The sequence below is a fragment of the Ostrea edulis genome, chromosome 3, assembly GCF_947568905.1.
Source record: "Ostrea edulis chromosome 3, xbOstEdul1.1, whole genome shotgun sequence".
NCBI classification, from domain to species: domain Eukaryota; kingdom Metazoa; phylum Mollusca; class Bivalvia; order Ostreida; family Ostreidae; genus Ostrea; species Ostrea edulis.
Window position 1 is genome coordinate 21,112,585 of NC_079166.1, and position 21,755 is coordinate 21,134,339.

Sequence of the window (21,755 nt, forward strand, 5' to 3'; positions counted from 1 at the left end):
CATCTAGACATCGTATTAGCCACTCAATACGAACTTGTCACCTTGGATAAAAAGAGAAATTACGAAACAAAAAGAAACAATCAAAATATGATTGAAATATATTGAGAAACAAATCAAGCATATAAATGAATAGATAAAACAAATAATGACTAACTTTAGTAATGATCAACAGATATGCGAGCGGATCTAACATCCAATTTTAATTAGATTTTTGCATTTGCCACAATCTTAAACCTATGGACAATTGCATTCAGTTTTGAGAGATAAAAGATATAAACCCCTCTTTTGTCATAGTCCAATGGCCCCCGCCGATTTTCACACCTTCTGTATGAATGTTAATTTCAAATACCCGGATTAGCTGACCTCTATTGTGGTAAAAAAAAAAAACCCACCTGAGAATTTGCGTGGAATATACAAGTTATACATAGGTATCTTGCAGACAGGTCCGATAAACAATTTTGAATATTTTTATTTAAAAAGAGAAATGTAACAAGAGAAATAAATTATTCTTATATACAACCCCCCCCAACCCCCCCCCCCAAAAAAAAAACCAACCAAAAAACCAACCCCCCCCCCCCCCAAAAAAAAACCTACCGCGGGCAGATATCTACATGTTTCTGCACTTGCTAGAAACTGAGACATTATGAAATTATTGCTCATATTCCCAACAATATTTACCTGTCCTACATGACTTTCACGGTCTGTACGTTTCTAAGAGTGTGGTTTGAACGATCTGCACGTTTCTATGGGCGTGGCTTGATCATGCACGGAACGATCCTTGCACGAAACGATATGCACGGAACGGTGAACAATGCACGAAACGCTGACCGGTCTGCACGGAACAGTGAACGGTTTGCACGAAACGAGCTAACGGTCTGCACGGAACGGTGAACGGTTTGCACGGAACGAAACGAAACGCTTTGCGGGGTGTAGTAGCACGCTTCAGGGTCTGTAACTTCCTATCTTTGTAAAATCAAGTGATAAATTTTCATGCATACTTATAAGCCTATATGTACTTTATACTGTAAGAAAACTAGCGTGTAGAAATTTCCCAAAATCAAATTATGGACGTAAACCAACAGCAATATCACACAAAATGACGCAATGTTTATTGTATTTTCCCGAAATTGATATCATGGTACTACGTGTATACATGTGTATCAGAAAATATGGCAATCTGCCATTATGATGACGCAGTGTCTTCTATTACTTATACTGCCTCGCTAGAGAGCTAGCTTTTCTAGTGGTGTGGTAGAGTGTCTCTCTTCATCACGCAAGTTACGCAACGGCGGGCGTGATCAGCACTTGGCTGGGCGACCGCTACACGTTACACTATTATAACCATCAAATAAAACGCCCGAATTGTCTTCCATAAATCCGCCAAGAGACATGTCAGTGATGTCTTCGATTGCGAGGTTGGGCGGAAAAGTCGCATTGATTACAGGTACAGTGTACGTTACTTTCACATATCAAATCTAAAGAAATGTTACAATGTGTGTGCAGTGGCATAGAATGCGATTATTTATGTTGCAGGCGCGTAGCTGCCAAATTACGCCAATATTACGCACGTGTGTATACACACCGTACTGATATTTTTTTTTTTTTTATGAAAGTACAGAGTATGTTTCAAAGTATATTTGACTCTCAGTTACAATCATGGTAAAAGTAACTTCGTGGAATTGTAATGGATTGTGTAATGAAAATAATTCTTGTCGCTGTCACTGACATTTTTGCACATCTGATCAGATCAGATGTGCAAAAATGACTGATTTAAAACTACGGTAGCTCAATAGGGTCGATGTACCGTTAGCTCTCTGGATCTGTTGATTGTCCTTTGCGATAAAGTATGTTGGGGATGATATAATTCAAGACTCTTTAACAATAATTGGGAGATAATGAAAATTAGATGTCGTGCTTAAAAAAAAAATATTCAAGGGAAACAAATCTTGCTAATGTAACAGTCAGCTGGGTTCGTTCACCGGTGGCCAATACATGTAGCTCAGTTGGTAAAGCAGCTGACTAGAGATTTAGGGGACCCAGGTTCGAATCCCAGTCTGGTCTGTTGCATTTTTTCTCCCTTCCTGTTACACTTATAAGCTACCAAATATACATACTAGAAATTTAATTTTCACATTAGAACATGCTATTGGAATATATAAAGTATTCTTTCAAATAAAGTTCTCTTCTCAGGAACCACAAGGCAATTATATTTATACATTCTACAGTTTAACTGAAGTTTAGACACTCTCTGTGTCATTCCCTTGCAGTTGAAGCATGTGTAAATGTTATTAAGCGTATAGAATGCAGGTTTGGCAAAAAAGTGGTCAGTATGAGTATTGACCAGGCAGGTGGTCAATACTGGTCAAAACTGGTCAATACTGGTTAATATTGGTCGGGTCAATACTGGTTAATATTGGTCGATTGAAAATTATTTGGTCATTATAGTCTGTGTTATTTATTTAAATGTTTAAGTGACCATTATGGTAAATACTGTAATTCATAACATGCACTATCAGTTTATAATATACTTATAAGTCATAATATTAAATAAATAATGTACAAATGACTCTGTTGAATTGGAAAAGATGTAAAAGTTTCTGTTCAGATTCTTTAGTTTAACAAGAACTACCTATAAGTATTGTTTCATCAATCTTCATTTTAACTGTTAAATAAACATTTGAGGGGGTGGGTTGGTGAGGTTGTCATAACAATAACATGAACACTGGTAATATCTGGTCCCTGTCTATGCTTATTAACACCTGTCAACTCTGCTTCCTGTGCTTAGGTAATGTCCAGCTACCTTTTATTCTTAATCTGTCCAGGGTCATGTATTAAGAGGTCTGTCTCCAATCGTCAAGCTATGCTATAGAACTGTGACCCTCTGGTAGGTACTGAAGATTATTTCGGTCAGTTTCAGCAAACCAGATATATTAAACTTATGAAATTACATTTGATTATCTAATGAAAAATATTAATCAACAATTGATCCATATAATGAAAAGACTTAATTTATCTTTATCTTTGCAAGAAATGTACAAAAATAGGAAAATGGACAGTTTAAATCACAATTGACCAGTATTGACCTCTTGGGGAGTATTGAATGGGACGGTTAAAACCACTGGTTAAAACTGGGGGTCAGATTTAATTGCCCAACCCTGATAGAATGAAATGATTGCACACTGTCACGGGGATGTTTGTGACTTCCAGGGGCCAGTTCTGGTATTGGGGCAGGGACAGCCATTTTGTTTTGTAAACTTGGTGCAGAGGTAGCCATCACAGGCAGAAATGTTGACAATCTGGCAAAAACAGCTGCCGAGTGTGAAAAGGGAAACGGAAAAAAGGTGAGATCCTCCTACATGTACACGTATGTTACTTAACACGGGAAACAAGGATGAATTTTTTTTTCGTGTAGAAAGTATTGCCACTTTGCTCTATTTCTTCTTCTAGCCGTTTACCCTTTGTGGTGATTTGACCAATGAAGACTTCGTAAAGCGACTCGTAGATGAATCTGTAAAGCATTATGGGAAGCTGGACATTCTGGTACGTGAGATTATAACGGACGGAGGTCAATTTGTATGGTTAGGATATTTGAATACATGCATGAAAGGTGAAGATTCCCATATACAATGTATATTTAACCAGGATGGAATGTAAATTTAAAACTATATTGCATACTTATATTTCTGGAATAAAGTAATACATGTCATTTTTATCTAAAATGTCTTTGTATTGAAGTTTTAATCAAGTTGATATTTGGACCAACAGGTCAATAATGCCGGAATAGTGAAAACTGGAACCATTGAAACAACAACATTGGAGCAGTATGATGATGCAATGAACATTAACGTCAGGTGATAATATGATGGTCCTGAATCTGTACACAACCCTTTTACATATGACTAAATCGGTTGATGAACATTTTCCACATGCATAAAGGTGAAGATAATGAACAGTGATCAATCTCATAACTCCTACAAGGAATACAAGGTTAAGAGTTGGGCAAACACAGACCCCTGGACACACCAGAGGTGGGATCAGGTGTCTAGGAGAAGTAAGCATCCCCTGTCGACTAGTCACACCCACCTTCAGCCCAGGCCCTGTATCTCTCAGAAGACCTATAAGGCTTACAAAATTAAGAGTTGGGCAAACATGGAGCGCTGGCTATACCATCTCTAAGACTGGTTTTATTATACCCCCCGCAACAAGTTGGGGGGGGGGGGGGGTATACTGGAATCAGGTTGTCCGTCTGTCTGTCCGTCCGTCCGTCTGTAGACACAATGGTTTCCGGGCTCTAAAGCATTATCCTTTCCACCTACCGTCACCATATCATATATATGGACTACCCATGGGATGAAGATGTTCCCTATCGATTTTGGGGTCAAAAGGTCAAAGGTCAAGCGCACTGGACATCGAAGTAGCAATATGGTTTTCGGGCTCTGAAGCGTTATCCTTTCCACCTACAGTCACCATATCATACATATGGACTACCCATGGGATGAAGATGTTCCCTATTGATTTTGGGGTGCAAAGGTCAAGCGCACTGGACATTGAAGTAGCAATATGGTTTCCGGGCTCTAAAGCGTTATCCTTTCAACCTACAGTCACCATATCATACATATGGACTACCCATGGGATGAAGATGTTCCCTATCGATTTTGGGAGTCAAAAGGTCAAAGGTCACGTGCACTGAACATCGAAGTAGCAATATGGTTTCCATTTAAATTCTTTAACAGCTTTTTTCATCGCATGGAGATGCTGTGTTCCTAGATAATCCATTTCTCCCTACAAACGAGAATACCCAAGGTTTGTTATGCCATTTGTTTTTACACTCAGAAAAGAGGTAGTTTATACCCATTACCAACACCCTTTGGGAGATCGGGGTAAGCGGGGGGTATTCTTATTGAGCGTTGCTCACAGTACCTCTTGTTTAACATGTATATATACGTGTATACTTGTTTAACTGTACCAGTACTAATCCAATGTTTTGGCGGTTTTACAGTGGTGTACAGGTTACACCACATTCAATATGGATTGGATAGGGATTCTAGTGCTTAAGTAAAATCAACAAATGTGTGGTCTAAATTGATAGGTTATCATTAGTTTTTATGTAGAAAATAAGAAGAGGCATTCTGAACTTGAAGTAGATATTATACATTGAAAATCAAAGAATCTGGAACTGAATTTAGGATCACTTATTGCTCTGATCAGAAATATTGTGTGTTTTCAGAGCTATTTATCATCTGACCATGCTTGCAGTTCCTCATCTGGTCACCACAAAGGGAAACATTGTCAATGTATCAAGTGTGAATGGCGTTAGAGCAGTAAGTTTTGTAAACTTCTCTTGTAGTTTTTAAGATTGGTCAAACTAATTTCTGATTTAAAACAAAACAGATTTAAATCTTATAATGAAGTGCCTTCGATACATCTGTATCATGCCCTCACAGAACCTGGGTATTTTTTGTTTGACTTTCTATAAAAGACTCTGATATTGTTTTTTGTTATATGGTATTATTTAGCATTGTAAAGATATTATGCAAAGTTTTTATAACAGATAAATGAAAATGTATGTGTGACATATTGTAACACTTTGATTGACCTCGGGCTAGAATGATGCTTGGCCATTTGATAAAACGCGTGAAGTGATTGCTGTCTAATTAACTTTTAAATTAAATGGCGATTATAAAAAATTATACAGCAACATGGTATTTGGAACGTCTTTTTAATTGTATTCTTTCTTATACACATTTACATGTACATATATATATGGCGTATTGGTCTTCGACAAAACAAAACTTTCATTAGTTTTGTTACCGACTGTCTACAGAATGTTTTTGGATGGTTCAAGTCCTTAAAAGGATCAACTTCACCTCGCCTTCTCTGGACTTTAAACCAACAAATTTCTGTAGACAGTAACAAGCCTAATAAGCAGTAGTGTGCCATTTTGTGGCTTGATATAAAATTATGTGTATGGAATTGTATGACATAGCATAGTATTGCAGGTGTCACTTTATGTGTACAACATTTTATGACATAGTATCACATTATATGTGTGACATTAAATGATATATTAAGTGACATTATATACCATGCACTTTTGCAGTTTGGTGGAGTTTTAGCATATTGTATGGCAAAGAGTGCCATCGATCAGTTTACCAGATGTACTGCAATAGGTATGTGCTATCATTTACCAGATGTACTGCAGTAGGTATGTGCTATCATTTACTAGATGTACTGCAGTAGGTATGTGCTATCATTTACCAGATGTACTGCAGTAGGTATGTGTGATTATTTACCAGATGTACTGCAGTAGGTATGTGCTGTCATTTACCAGATGTACTGCGATAGGTATGTACCATCATTTACTAGATGTACTGTGATAGGTATGTGTGATTACCTTCTTGTATATTATCATGAATTCAGAACAGATAAAATTTAGAGACCGTTTGTGCATTGGGAATTGACAGATCGACACATGCATACAATATATGGGCATTATACAGATACTCCTTGGTCAGTGTATACATGTGTGATATATGAACAGTACTCAGGTAATTAATAGATATACTTATATATAGGTCTATTAAAGGGACATGGACACGATTTGAGCCAAACATTTTCAAATTTTTCCATTTTTGATGTTTAGTATGCTTAACTAGTGTATTTCTAATGGTCAGCAAAAATTTGAATATCAGTTGTCAAGGTGCACGAGAGATGCAGAGCTCACAATTTCTTGTAATGTAAACAAGGCTCGTGCCATGTTTTTGTTTACATAGGTTAAATACACAAGTAAAAGTTTGTTTAAAGCAGATTTTTTTCAATGTACAAGTTAATTCTGAATACAATTAAATAGTTTCTAGTGTTAGGCACATCTCATTTTCTTTTAAACATGTTATTTTCTATTAAGCCATTTATATGTAAACAAAAGCATATGGCACAAGTCTTATTTACATTTCAAAGAATTGCGAGTGCTGTATTTCGCTTGAAACTCAACAACTGATATTAGAAGTACTCTAGTTAAGCATTGCAAACAATAAAAATGGAAAAATGAAATTAGAGAAATTTCAGCTCAAATCGTGTCCATTCCCCTTTAAATATCTGTACAATATGTGATGTATAAACATTATTCAGGTATTTATACATGAAGGTCATCAGATATCTGGACAATCTATGTACATTATGCAGGTATTTATAAGTCATCAGATACCTGTACAATGTTTGTACATTACTCAGGTATTTATAGGTCAGCAGATATCTGTACAATGTTTGTACATTATCTAGGTATTTATAGGTCAGCAGATACATGTACAATGTTTGTACATTATGCAGGTATTTATAGGTCAGCAGATATCTGTACAATGTTTGTACATTATGCAGGTATTTATAGGTCAGCAGATATCTGTACAATGTTTGTACATTATGCAGGTATTTATAGGTCAGCAGATACCTGTACAATGTTTGTACATTACTCAGGTATTTATAGGTCAGCAGATACCTGTACAATGTTTGTACATTATCTAGGTATTTATAGGTCAGCAGATACCTGTACAATGTTTGTACATTATCTAGGTGTTTATAGGTCAGCAGATATCTGTACAATGTTTGTATATTACTCAGGTATTTATAGGTCAGCAGATACCTGCACAATGTTTGTACATTACTCAGGTATTTATATGTCATCAGATACCTGTACAATGTTTGTACATTACTCAGGTATTTATAGGTCATCAGATACCTGTACAACGTTTGTACATTATCCAGGTATCCATAGTTCATCATATACAAGCACAGCAACACAGCACACAAGCATAGCAACCTGAACCTATATAGCTCACCTGAACCGAAGGTTCAAGTGATCTTTTCTGATCACATTTTGTCCGGTGTTCGTCTGTCTGTTTGTCCGTCTGTCTGTAAACTTTTCACATTTTCATCTTCTTCTCATGAACCACTGGGCCAATTTCAACCAAACATGGCCAACAGCATCCTTGGGTGAAGGGCTTTCAAGTTTGTTCAAATGAAGGGCCATGTCCCTTTCAAAGGGGAGATAATCACAAAAATGCAAAAATAGGGTGGGGTCATTTAAAAATCTTCTTCTCAAGAACCACTGGGCCAGAAAAGCTGAAATTTACCTGAAAGCTTCCTGACATATTGCAGATTCAGGTTTGTTCAAATCATGGCCCCCGGGGGTAGGATGGGGCCACAAGGGGGATCAAAGTTTTACATACAAATATATAGGGAAAAACTTTAAAAATCTTCTTCTCAAGAACCACTAAGCCAGAAAAGCTGAAATTTACATTCAAATCATGGGCCCTGGGGGTGGGATGGGGCCACAATAGGGGATCAAAGTTTTACATACAAATATATAGGAAAAATCTTTAAAAATCTTCTTCTCAAGAACCTCTGAGCCAGAAAAGCTGAGATTTACATTCAAATCATGGGCCCTGGGGGTGGGAAGGGGCCACCATAGGGGATCAAAGTTTTACATACAAATATATAGGAAAAATCTTTAAAAATCTTCTTCTCAAGAACCTTTGAGCCAGAAAAGCTGATATTTACATTCAAATCATGGGCCCTGGGGGTGGGAAGGGGCCACAATAGGGGATCAAAGTTTTACATACAAATATATAGGAAAAATCTTTAAAAATCTTCTTCTCAAGAACCACTGAGCTAGAAAAGCTGATTTTTACATGAAAACTTTCTGACATAGTGCAGATTCAAGTTTGTTCAAATCATGGCCCCTGGGGGTAGGATGGGGCCACAAGGGGGATCAAAGTTTTACATACAAATATATAGTTAAAATCTTCTTCTCAATATCCACTGAGTCCGAAAAGCTGATATTTATAAGAAAACTTTCTGACATAGTGCAGATTCAAGTTTGTTCAAATCATGGCCCCCGGGGGGTAGGATGGGGCCACAAGTGTGTGGAGGGGGGTGTCAAAGTTTTACATACAAATATAGGAGAAAGCTTTAAAAATCTTCTCAAGTACCATTGGGCCAAAGAAGTTGACATTTACATGAAAGCTTTCTGATGTAGTGTAGATTCAAGTTTGCAAAAATCTTGGCCTCCAAGGGTTGTTGGGGCCATAATAGGGACTAAGGTTTTACATGCAAATATATATGGAAATTCTTCAGATATGGGCCAAGGTGACTCAGATGAGCGATTTGGCCCATGCGCCTTTTGTTATTTTTTACTTTTGAGAAGTCAAACTGTATAAGAGTTTTTTTCCTCCCTTGACCTATTTTTACTTATTACATGCTGTGCATTTGTGCCCTTTTTCTTGTATTATTTGTTTAGCTTTTCGTCAGCCACATTACGGTTTGAAAATCCTGTGCACAAAGGAACATGTTTAGTGTAAACAAACGGAACTACAGTGATCTCAGAATAAATTCCCTTTCTTTAAGTCGTAACTTGCAAATATTGGAAGTTATGATGAAAATGATTAATATTGTTATAATATATGTATCACATTTATAACACCCCCCCCCCCCTTCCACTCAAGAAAACGACCCCATAAAATGAAAAGCAAAAAAAAAAGAAAAAGATTGGGAAATTATTGGACTTGAACTCGGAATGTATGGTTGAAGTGCAGATTACTGAGCACCTAAACCACTAGGCCTCCCAGGTATGTAACTTTAAAGGTTTAACTTTTGACAGGCTGCTAAATCTCAATGTAAATTGTGAGAAGGATTTTTTAGCTCTTCTGAGCCGAAGGCTCAAAGAGCTAATCATATGTCCATATGTCTGGCGTGCGGTGTGCGTTAACTTTTTGTAAAAAGGGCTATATCTCAAGAACCCCTTAGCCAATTTTTGTCAAATTTGTCATAGGTATCCTTGGTCCAAGGGCTTTCATTTGTACTAAAACTAGGGTTGTGACCCTTTAATAAGGGGAGATAATTAGGAAAATGCAAACAAAAGTAGTGGTTGCTAAAAAATCTTCTCAAGAACCACTGGGCAAATTATCACCAAACTTATGCATACGGATGAGGATAGGTGTAGATAAAAAAATCTTCAAGGCATCATCCTGGGGCTAAGGGCGTGGTCTCAAGGTCACTTCAAAGTTGACCTTAAATTTTGTTTTGTTAAAACTTTGATATTTTGCTTAGTATCAGGACTAGGATCATCAAATTTTGTCAGTTGATGCATCTTAGGACCTAATATGATGTTGTCTCAAAAGTAGGTCATGGTGACCTACTTTTTGAATTTCGCAGGTAATTATTATTAAATGAATTTTGATGCAAATCTTGGACACTATTGATCCTATGATCATCAAAAGTTGTCAGTTGATGGATCATGGGACCTTGAAGTGCGTCATGTGAAAAGTATATCACAATGACCTACTTTCTGAATTTTTTGGCTAATCATTTATGAATACATTTTAGGTTGTTATTTCAGATACTGAAAGGTTTAGAATAATCAAACCTTGTAAGTTGTTGCGTCTAGAGGCCTCAAAACATATTTATATAAAAAAAGTGGGTTACAGTGACCTACTTTTCGAATTTTGCAGATATTCAAATTTCAAATTTTCAATTTTATATGCATATTTTGGACACTATGAAAACTAAGATCATCAAACTTAGTCAGTTGATGCATCTTGAGTCTTCATAGTTTGTTGACCAAAAAGTAGGTCACCGTGACCTACTTTTGGAATTTGATGGCTATATTTTAATATTTCAGATACTATTTGACTTGCAATTATCAAACTTTGTCAGTTGATGCATGTTGAGTTTTCAGAGTGTGTTGACTAAAAAGTAGGTCACCGTGACCTATTTTGGATTTTGACGGCTATATTTGAATATTCCAGATACTATTTTGACTTCCAATCATCAAACTTTGTCAGTTGATGGGTCTTGAGTCTTCAGAGTGTGTCGACCAAAAGTAGGTCACCGTGACCTATTTTGGATTTTGACGGCTATATTTGAATATTCCAGATACTATTTTGACTTCCAATCATCAAACTTTGTCAGTTGATGGGTCTTGAGTCTTCAGAGTGTGTCGACCAAAAAGTAGGTCACCGTGACCTATTTTGGATTTTGACGGCTATATTTTAATATTCCAGATACTATTTTGACTTCCAATCATCAAACTTTGTCAGTTGATGAGTCTTGAGTCTTCAGAGTGTGTCGACCAAAAAGTAGGTCACTGTGACCTTTTGGAATTTGACGTTTATATCTGAATATTTCAGATACTATTTGACTTCAATTATCAAACTTTGTCAGTTGATGCATCTTGAGTCTTCAGAATGTGTCGACCAAAAAGTAGGTCACTGTGGCGTTCTTTTGAAATTTGTGCGATATATTTGAATACTATTTGACTTGTCAGTTGATGCATTTTGAGTCTTCACCGTGATCTACTTTTGGACAGTTACATTTAAATTTTCAGGTACCATTTGACTTAATATCATAAAACTTTGTTAATTGATGAATCTTGGTTAGTGAGAATTTTTGCCTGTTCTACAATGTATCAGAAGAGCGATTCTAGGCCCATGGGCCTCTTGTTTTCATATTTTATCCATTTTCAACAAGAGGGCCACCTTAAACCAGATTTCCTCAAATTGACGTATGTACAGTCATCCTCAAGTAAAACGATTTCAGTGCTTTATTTCTGGTTTAGGGTGGACTTTTGCAACAGTTTGCAATTTTTTATGCCCATTGCGTTACATCTACTATAATTATACTCTATATAATCACGGTGATGTTTATGCTTATCAAATAATGATATTATCAACATATAGATATATTCATTACGTAATTTGGTTAAACACAAGTATAAACTGACATTGTATAGCAGAATATTTGTAAAAAATGATATTCAAGAAAAAGGTATTTATGTAGGCGAAATTGCATACCAAGTGCGCTATACTCCTTTATACACTCATTACTCACCATATGAAGATGAGCACCTGGTATATTGATTGAACAAAGATCAATTGGTCGAGTTCGAGCCTTGATCGTGCCATGGCCACGTCTAACCTAAGACTTAAAATAGGTAGTGTTTGCTCCTTCGCTAAATGCTCTTTCAGATATAACCTTTAAACTGGAGGTCCCATATCACGGCAGGCGCTGGCATGGTAAAGAACCCTCATTGCTACTTCCCTGAGCACTAAGCATAGGTCTAAATTTGTGGTACTTTACCTACAGCTGTTGATGTCTCAATATGAGTGAAAAATTCTTGATGAGATGTAAAAACAATATAATTATCAATCTTCAATTTACAGGCTTTTTCTACTTATGGACTTATTCAGTTTTAAAACTAAAAAGAGTATATCTTAAAAATATATGAAGAGATTTGATTTAAACAAATGTAAATACATTGTTCTTAGACTGAAGTTATGCATTTTGTATTTTGAATTAAAATATCTAAAGTATTAGAAAGTTATGTTAATTTCTATTTTGTTTAAAAGGGGGGAAGGATCTTTGTCTGGAGAATATTTAAAAAACAAATGAAAAGGTTTGAATCAGACCTGTTACATACATTTTTTTATTAAAGTAAAATAACATTTATGTACCTTACATTTTGATTAAAAGTAAATGTATTAATATTTGCATTTTCTTTTTATATATGTAATATGATTTTTTATATCATACTCTAGCAATGTTTAAACCATGTATCTGTAATAATGTGATTATTCAAAATATACCCCTGGGTCAAAATCTCTGCTGGTGGACTGTTAGTTCCCGAGGGTCTCTACAGCCCAGTAGCTAAGTACTTCGTTACTAGCTTGAAAATACGGATGTATATTTAATTGCTGTGATAAAATTTAGGAATTCATTTCAAAATTAAGGATTATCTCCCTCATGCATAGCTCTGATCCTTAGACAAACTTGAATCCATTCTTTGGCACTCCGTTTATCTTTTTAGTTCTTACAAGTTTATTGTTATTTCGGATTTCCAATATTTCGATTTGAGCATCACTGAAGAGACATTATTTGTCGAAATGCGCATCTGGTGCATCAAAATTGGTACCGTATAAGTTTCACTTTATACATGCCAAATTTGAAAACAAAAATCAAGTCTCTGATATAAAAAATGAGGTTTGAAATACTATGAGCATCAGTTTTATTTTCTGGAGTTTTTTTCTGAAAATTACTTTTACGTCATAATAAATGGTGTGCACCAATTGCAATGGAAACTAAATACATGCAAATCAATAGTGTCAAAGGATATTATGATATAGCAAATGATATAACAATTAATGACAATGTAAATATTTTATTACCAATAGAGTGATATATTTTTGTACATTTTACTTCAAAATCTTTCCCACCAAATTCAGTCTAAATGAGGGCGTTGAAAAATGACATTCGGGTGTAAGAGTCCTAGGTTTGATAGTTGGATGAAGATATTAAGTGAGGCTCTTGCATGTAGGATTTGCTATTCACCTGGAATGCTAAAATGTGTAAAACATTCTAGATAGAAAGTCTTCAATTTTATTAGAATCACTTTGTGAAGTGTGTCAATTTCTGTCAGAATAACCACAGATAATAGGAAGAATGGATTAGATGAGTAGTACATATTCCTACTGAATGTTAATTTTGTAACACTTCGTATGGATGGGCAGTAAATGTTCTTATGTCATTTGTGTAACACTGAATATGGATGGGCAGTAAATATTCTCATATGTCATTTGTGTAACACTGAATGTGGATGCGCAGTAAATGTTTCAACTATATTCTTGTTGTCATTATGCTTATCGTAACAGCAGAGTAAGTGATGAAGGTATGGGGATATAAGGCGTTGATGATTTCTTTCTTATGTTTCAGACTTGGCCCCAAAGCAGGTCAGGGTAAATAGTGTAAAGTAAGTGTATCTATTTTCAGCATACTGCAGGTTAATAGTTTCCATCAGCTTACCTATATGTGCTTGGTGCATTATTTATAATGAATATGACACTTTAAAATGAATAGTTAGACCAAAAAAATTTAATCAATAGTTTCTCAGGCCCCGCCGCATCCATTGAAAAGTTACTGCATGGATTTATTTTTCAATTTATATTGGTTTTATGTAAATTAGGTAATTTTTCTGTCATGTATATTTATCTAAACCTTTCAGAAGGTTTTAATAAAATTGTAAAAGTATACTTATTAATGTGCAAGTGTTTAAAATAACAGTGTGGATTTCATAGTAAGTAATGCGAAGCTAATTTTATAGAAATAAAAATTCCAATGTTATTCTGCTTATACCTGCCTGTCTCATCAAAATGTAAATTTTTGGCCCGAGAAATTATTTAATAATGACCCTATTTATAATTGATTTAAATGATTTAAGAAATGAGCATAGATACCACATGCATATTTTATATCAAGGATATATTTTAGAATATATTAATTAACCTAAAAACACATCTACCTATATATAATTATAAAATTGTAGCCCTGGTGTGACTATCACTGAGTTTCACAAGAGAGGTGGCATGGATGAGGAAGCCTATCAGAAGGTAAATACACTTGGCTAGGTTTGTCATCAAACAAAATCATGCTGATGGTGGACATAGATAATGTAAATCACAACTCTCAAGTGTCTACGCGGTATTTGAGCTTTTGACTTATATGTCAGTATCTACAGTATCAGTGGTTAGTGTAGAGGTTTAAAGAGACTAACATTCGTTCTGTATATTAAATGGTTATATTAACAGCATGAAAAAGCGAATGTAACGAATAGTGATCAATCTCATAACTCTTATAAGGAATACAAAATTAAGAGTTGGGCAACCACGAACCCGTGGACATACCAGAGGTGGAATCAGGTGCCTAGGAGCTAGGAGGAGTAAGTATCCCCTGTCGACCATTCACACCCGTCATAAGTCCTATATCTTGATCGGATTAATCAGTGTATAAAAACGGTCTAACAATAGGTATGAAACACGTCAGACAGCATCTGACCCAAATGGCAGGCAATATTGGTAAAGTAGATCGTTGTAACGATAATTGAATTTGCGAAATGCTGGTTTAAGACGAGACTGTTGAAACCCCTGTAACATCAACTTGTTTGTCAGTAGTCTGCCTCGATTTAGAAACAAGTATCGAATCAGTTGAGAGATATAAAAACCTTATGCAGGTGATAATGAATTATTGCTACACAAATATGGGAAGTTGACGATGAAGTTGTGTAGCTCAACAACATAATTTTTAGTTTAAGATGTTCTTTGCTTCAACAAATTAACATTGAATCTTTGAATAGAGAAAAATTTTAAGTTTAGAAGAAATCTATTATATATACAGACATCATTTTTAGAGGTACATCAACAATGTAGCAATGCTATTCAATCATGACATAATTTTGTCTTATTACAGTTTTTAGAGCGATCCAAAACAACGCATGCGCTAGGACGGCCCGGTCAGGTGGAGGAGGTGGCCAATGCGATTGCTTTCCTGGCATCAGACAGTGCTTCCTTTATCACGGGCGTACAATTACCAGTAGATGGCGGTAGACACGCTCTTTGTCCGCGATAGATATTAAAACTTTTAAAAACTGTTTGTTGTAAAAAGCCATACACCGTCTGATATGCATGTTGAATTGAATATTTACTATTGAAATCAGATGGATGTGGAATTAATCAAATGATGTTTTATGAGAATGTAGCACGCGAAGTGAAACTCTGTACAGGTGATTAACACGTAATTATGAAATGTTCATTAAACAATAGTGAATATTGAAACTTTTGACCAATAACGGAGATAATGCAGTACGTCATATATGTGAATATTTCTTGATGGTTTCAGTGCTTCAGTTTTTGATTTTCTACATTAGAAACTAATTTGCTGTGCCTCATGCCATTCATGAGGCGTTGTTGTGAAATTTATATATTTGTTAAAATAAATTCAGATCTATTTCTTATATATACATGTAACAGAAAAAAAGATACAAAATAAAGATTTATATACAAGAAGAACTTCTGAAGAACACCATGATTGCTATATGTAAAACTGATACGGTACCAATTTTGATGCACCAGATGCGCATTTCGAAAAACCATGTCTCTTGAGTGATGCTCAACCGAAATGTTTGAAATCCGAAATAACAATGAAGTTTTAGAGCTATTACATATAGGGGAAAACAGTGTGCCAAAAGAGTGTATCTGAAAGTAAAACACGTATCTTACTATAATGTGAGATATCGTGGGATCAATTGCTCAGCATTGTAGATAATTCTTAAAATAAACAGCGATCAGTCTCCTAACTTCTATAAGCAATACAAAGTAGCGAGTTGATCTTATATAGACGAGATCTGATAACAATGAGACGTACTTATTTATGAATGAATGAATTCGTGCGTGTGTATCAACGGTATACAATGCTCCTTTGTTAACTGACCTGTTTTTATATGAAGCAGAATTTATTCAAAAACTTCTACGTGAGAAGAAAAATTTCTTGCTGTGGCCTTCAATTCGACATTTAGATATATCTAGGACGTATTATCTATTAACAATAATAAATTTTATTCATGAAAAGTGAAGATAATGAACAGTGATCAATCCCATAACTCCTATAAACAATACAAAATAGAGAGTTGGACAAACATGGACCCCTGGATATACCGGAGGTGAGATCAGGTGCCTAGGAGGAGTAAGCATCCCCTGTCGACCGGTCATACCCGCCGTGAGCCTTATATCTTAATCAGGTAAATGGTGTTATCCTTAGTCAAAATCATATTTTGTTATTTTCATCAATATATTTTGTTTTAAAAATTGAACTTCTGTTTTCTTGGCACGTGTCATTAGATATTCATATAATGCATCAAATCACGGCGAAAGTATTTTAAGATATTTCCAAACAAACACGGCCTTTTATTATCCCGAACATTAAAAAAAACCCCCAATCTGATTGTATACCCACAGTGCTCCCTACCTATATCGAACTGTGCAGGGCCTTCACAAACTTATGATCATTTATTTTAGAATGTCACTAAATTCAATTCAATTCCAAATATATTCATAGGCCCATGAATTTAACACAAGCAGAGCACACTGCATATACAAAATAGTATAAATACTATGAATGGTTCAAGATATTTGTCAACCCAGGTTCGTGTATTCTTGAACTATGTCCCTTATGAGACCAGAATTCCTAAATTAAAACACCAGTGTAAGAGTTAATTTACAATTTATTAACATATCAAAAGTTAATGTAATATAGGAGTAACAACTGTGAACTTAGAAAAACTTAACAAGTGGAAATCATGAAAAATAACCTGAGAATAAGGGAAGGAGTAGACCCAAGAAAAACAAAATATATCTATAAAGTACACTAATGGACCTCCATACTCTTCGAAGTGATTCAGAACCTTGAAAATAACGTCAAAAATATCCTACACTATCTCTCATGTAGCAATATAAATCTACTACCTATAAATTATAAGTCCTATGTATAGAGAATCGTATTTAACAAAATAAATAATATTTCCCTAGGTAAGAGATCTACTTCCTTGAGCCAGACTTTAAGGTTGGGTTTCAATATCAAAAAGAATTTAATTCATTGTCAAAACGGGACAGTAATATAAATTTAGGCGAGAAAATCGTGCAGCAAAAGCTCGTACAATGCCTAGCTAATATTAGTAGGGAATAAGAAAAGTGGTCGAACCTGGAGATTCTTTACCACAACCTTAAACCTTTTATCCCTCGTTGGATGGTGAATTCATGCTTGGTTTGAGATAGTTTAAATAGGGTTGAATTCCGTTAAGGACGAAAAGATGTAAAACTTATACGGTACCAATTTTGATGCACCAGATGCGCATTTCGACAAATAATGTCTCTTCAGTGATGCTCAACCGAAATTTTTGAAATCCGAAATAACAGTGAAGTTTTAGAGCAATCATAGCGAAAAACAGTGTACCAAAAACGTGGAGTCAAATTCGTCAAAGGATAAGAGCTATGCGTGAGGGAGATATATACGATAAGATACGATACCATACCGATACTTGTAAAACGATACTATAATTCTTAACGATATTTCGATCTATAAATGCTGTATCTAGCCTAGTATGAATATATGGCATTAGTGTCGTTAAAGATGCATTAAATGAAATGTTAAAAAAACTGAAATACTATATATATGTAACAGGAAGGGAGAAAATGCAATGGACCAGACCGGGATTCGAACCCAGGCCCCCTGAATCTCTAGTCAGGTGCTCTACCAACTGAGTTATCTGGCCACCGGCGATCGAACCCGGCTGACCGCTACATATGAGAAGTCCAAATCAGTTTCCGTACATTCGCAATTTTATCCACAAACGACTACCATGTCGTCTATTTCGAGATTAGATGGAAAAATCGCACTAATTACAGGTTTGTCTGGGCGATATTTATTTTCGATGTGAACGAGCAAAATGTTTTAATCTGGGATTAGGGCCTAAAGTAACAAACGAACAAATAAACAAACGAAAGGTAATATGGGATGTTTGAAGTATACTGTGTTTATCTTGTGTACTAGAAAATGACTCTCATATCCCATATTCAACGGTAACCCAGTGTAGTGATTTCTTTTATCTCATGTTAGCTTTTCCTGATCAAAATCTGTCTTATGTCTTTCTGTTGTGTTCATTATCGAATTAGATTTTGCGTTTATCATGTTTCCCGTTTTCTATCGTGTTTTACGTCGTTGCTACGGAAGGACTCTGGCTACCCACTTCCCTTTATAACTTGTAAATAAGACGGTGCTATGGTAATGAGCATCAGACTGTAAAAAAAGATAACATTGTCGTAATGATCATGTGAACATTTACGATTCAAGGTAACGTAATATATGTTAAATAATGCATTTTTTTATGACATAAACAAAGATAACAGTTATCAATCTTATAAATTCCAAAAGAATACAAAATTTAAAAAATGACAACGCCGGGCTCGTGGACATACTAGTGGATGGAATCTGGTCCCTAGAAGGAGTAAGCATCCCCTGCTGACCGCTCACACCCGCCATGAGCTCTTTATCTTGATGAAGTACACGGGACAATCCGTAGTCAAAAGCAGTATGCAAAGAACGACCTAACAATTGATATGAAATATATCTGGCAGCATTCGACTCAATGACATGTTGTGTTTGGAAATTAGATCCTGAAAATTAAGGATTATCTCCTTCATGCATAGCTCTTACCTAAGACGAATTTGACTCCACCTTTTGGCGCTCTGTTTTCCCCTAAAATAGCTCTTAGGGTCTACAAGTTTACTGTTATTTCGGATTTCAAAAATTTCGGTTGAGCATCACGGAAGAGACATTATTTGTCGAAATGTGCATCGGGTCCATCCAAATTGGTACCATATAAGTTTTACATCCTTATAATTATCACAGAATTTGCAGACTGCTGCCTTTAAACGTGACTTTTGAAACCCCTGTAACATCAACTTATTTCTCAGTTGAAAAATGTTCATAAGTACAAGTTTGATAATTGTTTGAAGTCATCCAACTCTGTTTAAAACGTCTATATCTAATATCTTTAGTCATTATATTATCTAAACGCGAATTTCGAGATCTATCAATAATTTACAATTTGTGAACGCGACGAAATTCATGTGCTATAAAACTGTGATGTTGAGATCCATGATATTTTTACACTTTTCATGAAGGACACATGTCGCCTGCGAGTGGTGTTTTCGTATATTGGCTGGTTTGATGTGCGAGGGATTGTTCAGCGTATTGTCAGACAGGTGGCAAACAGGCGGGTTACTGTTTTAGGGGTTCAACGATCTCGTTTGAGGTCAGCATTTCACAAATTCTGCGATCGCTGTGGCTTTCTGATTTGCCGATACAAACTGTCATAGGATCAGGTGCTGCCTGACGCGTTTCATTCCAATTTTTAGGCCGTTCATTGCACACTGATTTTGACTGCGGGTTACTTCGTTTGCCTGATCGGAATGTAGAGCTTGGCACGGGTGTGACCGGTAGACAGGGGATGCTTACTCCTGAGCACCTGATCACAGCTCTGGTATTCCCGTGGGGATCCGGGTTAGAATAGTCCCTCAATACATGTACCCCTTGCTTGTTTTAAGAGGCGACTAAATGGGGCGGTCCTTCGGATGAGAACGTAAAAACCGAGGTCTCGTGTCACAGTAGGTGTGGCACGATAAAGATCCCTCTCTGCTCAATGGCCATAAGCGCCGAGCATAGGCCTAAATTTTGCAGCCCTTCACCGGCAGTGGTGACGTCTCCATATGAGTGAATTATTCTCGAGAGGGACGTTAAACAATATTTAATCAACCAACAGCTATGGTATATCTAGGGGTCGGATTTGGCCCACTCTAATTTTTTATTCCTGATATGAGTTAATGAAATTGATTACTGTGCGTTATCTTCACATTTTCATGACGAAGTGAAGATAATGAACTATGACCAATCTCAAAACTGCTATCAAGAATACGAAACTACGAGTAGGGCAAAGACGGACACTGGGCGTATTACAATTCTATAAAGAATACAAGTTTGCGAGTAGGGAAAACATTCACTGCTGGACACACCAGAAGCAGGATCAGGTGTCTAGCAGGATCCCTGTTATTCCTCTATTTTGATGAGGTACACGGGGTACACCGTAGACAAAATCAGTATATATTAGATATTAATTTTGAAAAATGAAGTGCAGTTTAGAACAATCCTTTACAGATAATGATATCATTGTTATTGAAGACATGAAGCAGATATTTGGTAATGAGGTTGAAAATTCATTTGATGGTACATGTATATATAAACTTTGGTACGAATTAAATATGTAAGTACACTGTCATTTGTTAATAATTAGACAGGGTATGCCAGTATTCGAAACTGGTAACCAATTTTAATGCTATACATAAAGAGCGTCGCTTTTACAAAATTATGTTGCATTGACTGGTAAAATGTTAGGTATTAAGTATATACAGTGTTCCTTGAAGTTCACACGCTCACAAAGCATTAAAAGCATAGATTGTAACGATTGCGCTCAATGGCTGTGTTGCTTGTGGTTTTCAGGGGCCAGTTCTGGTATTGGGGCAGGAACAGCAATTTTGTTTTGTAAACTTGGTGCAGAGGTAGCCATCACAGGCAGAAATATTGACAATTTGGCCAAAACAGCTGTCGAGTGTGAAAATGGAAACGGTAAAAAGGTGAGATCACACTGCCAATTTATTGTAACCAAACAAATGAAAGAAGCCTGGTTGGAATCAGCGAAATTAAATATGTGTTGTTTTCACTCTGTTTGATCTTTCAGCCTTTTATTATTAGTGGGGATTTAGCTAATGAAGATTTTGTGAAGCAACTCGTGGAAGAAACAGTAAAGCATTATGGGAAGTTGGACATATTGGCATGTGAGATAATAACACTCTGTAGATTGGGGAATAAACAAGATGACTTTAATGTCACCACAATATGATGTCTCACCGCAAAATTAACGAAAAATGAAATAAAATCTCGGGCGCGTTGCTCCATTTTCGCGTTGCTTTCTTTTTAAGGAGATATGCCACACCAGTGAAATTTGATATGGATGAAAAGTGGATGATATGTACAACAGTATTGGGAAATTGAAAGCTTTCAAATTCACTTTATTTAGTCAAAAATAGAGTTTTAGTAAAAAGCAATGTACGGCTCACGGCGGGTGTGACCGGTCGACAGGGGATGCTTACTCATCCTAGGCACCTGATCCCACCTCTGGTGTGTCCAGATGTCCGTATTTGCCCAACTATCTGTTTTGTATTGCTTATAGGAGGTATGAGATTGATCACTGTTCGTTATTTGCACCCTTCATGATAATAATTTAAAATCCCAGCTGGGTTCGAACCTGCGATCTACAGTTCAGCAAT

The 21,755-nt window shown here is 36.0% G+C and overlaps 2 protein-coding genes across 2 annotated transcripts; both read left to right on the plus strand.

Moving 5' to 3' along the window:
• Window positions 1–1,206: 1,206 nt before the first annotated feature.
• LOC125674765 (3-oxoacyl-[acyl-carrier-protein] reductase FabG-like) lies at window positions 1,207–15,884 on the plus strand. Its single transcript, XM_048912044.2, has 9 exons — window positions 1,207–1,444; window positions 3,208–3,341; window positions 3,448–3,540; window positions 3,766–3,851; window positions 5,228–5,321; window positions 6,101–6,170; window positions 13,759–13,795; window positions 14,369–14,432; window positions 15,289–15,884. Exons 1-9 carry the CDS (start codon window positions 1,390–1,392, stop codon window positions 15,445–15,447), a joined length of 792 nt encoding a protein of 263 aa, XP_048768001.2. The 5' UTR covers window positions 1,207–1,389; the 3' UTR covers window positions 15,448–15,884.
• A 2,337-nt stretch (window positions 15,885–18,221) lies between these two features.
• LOC130053484 (glucose 1-dehydrogenase-like) lies at window positions 18,222–21,328 on the plus strand. Its single transcript, XM_056160798.1, has 3 exons — window positions 18,222–18,278; window positions 20,929–21,062; window positions 21,167–21,328. The coding sequence occupies exons 1-3, from the start codon at window positions 18,233–18,235 to the stop codon at window positions 21,326–21,328; spliced, it is 342 nt and encodes a 113-aa protein (XP_056016773.1). The 5' UTR covers window positions 18,222–18,232.
• Window positions 21,329–21,755: the final 427 nt, after the last annotated feature.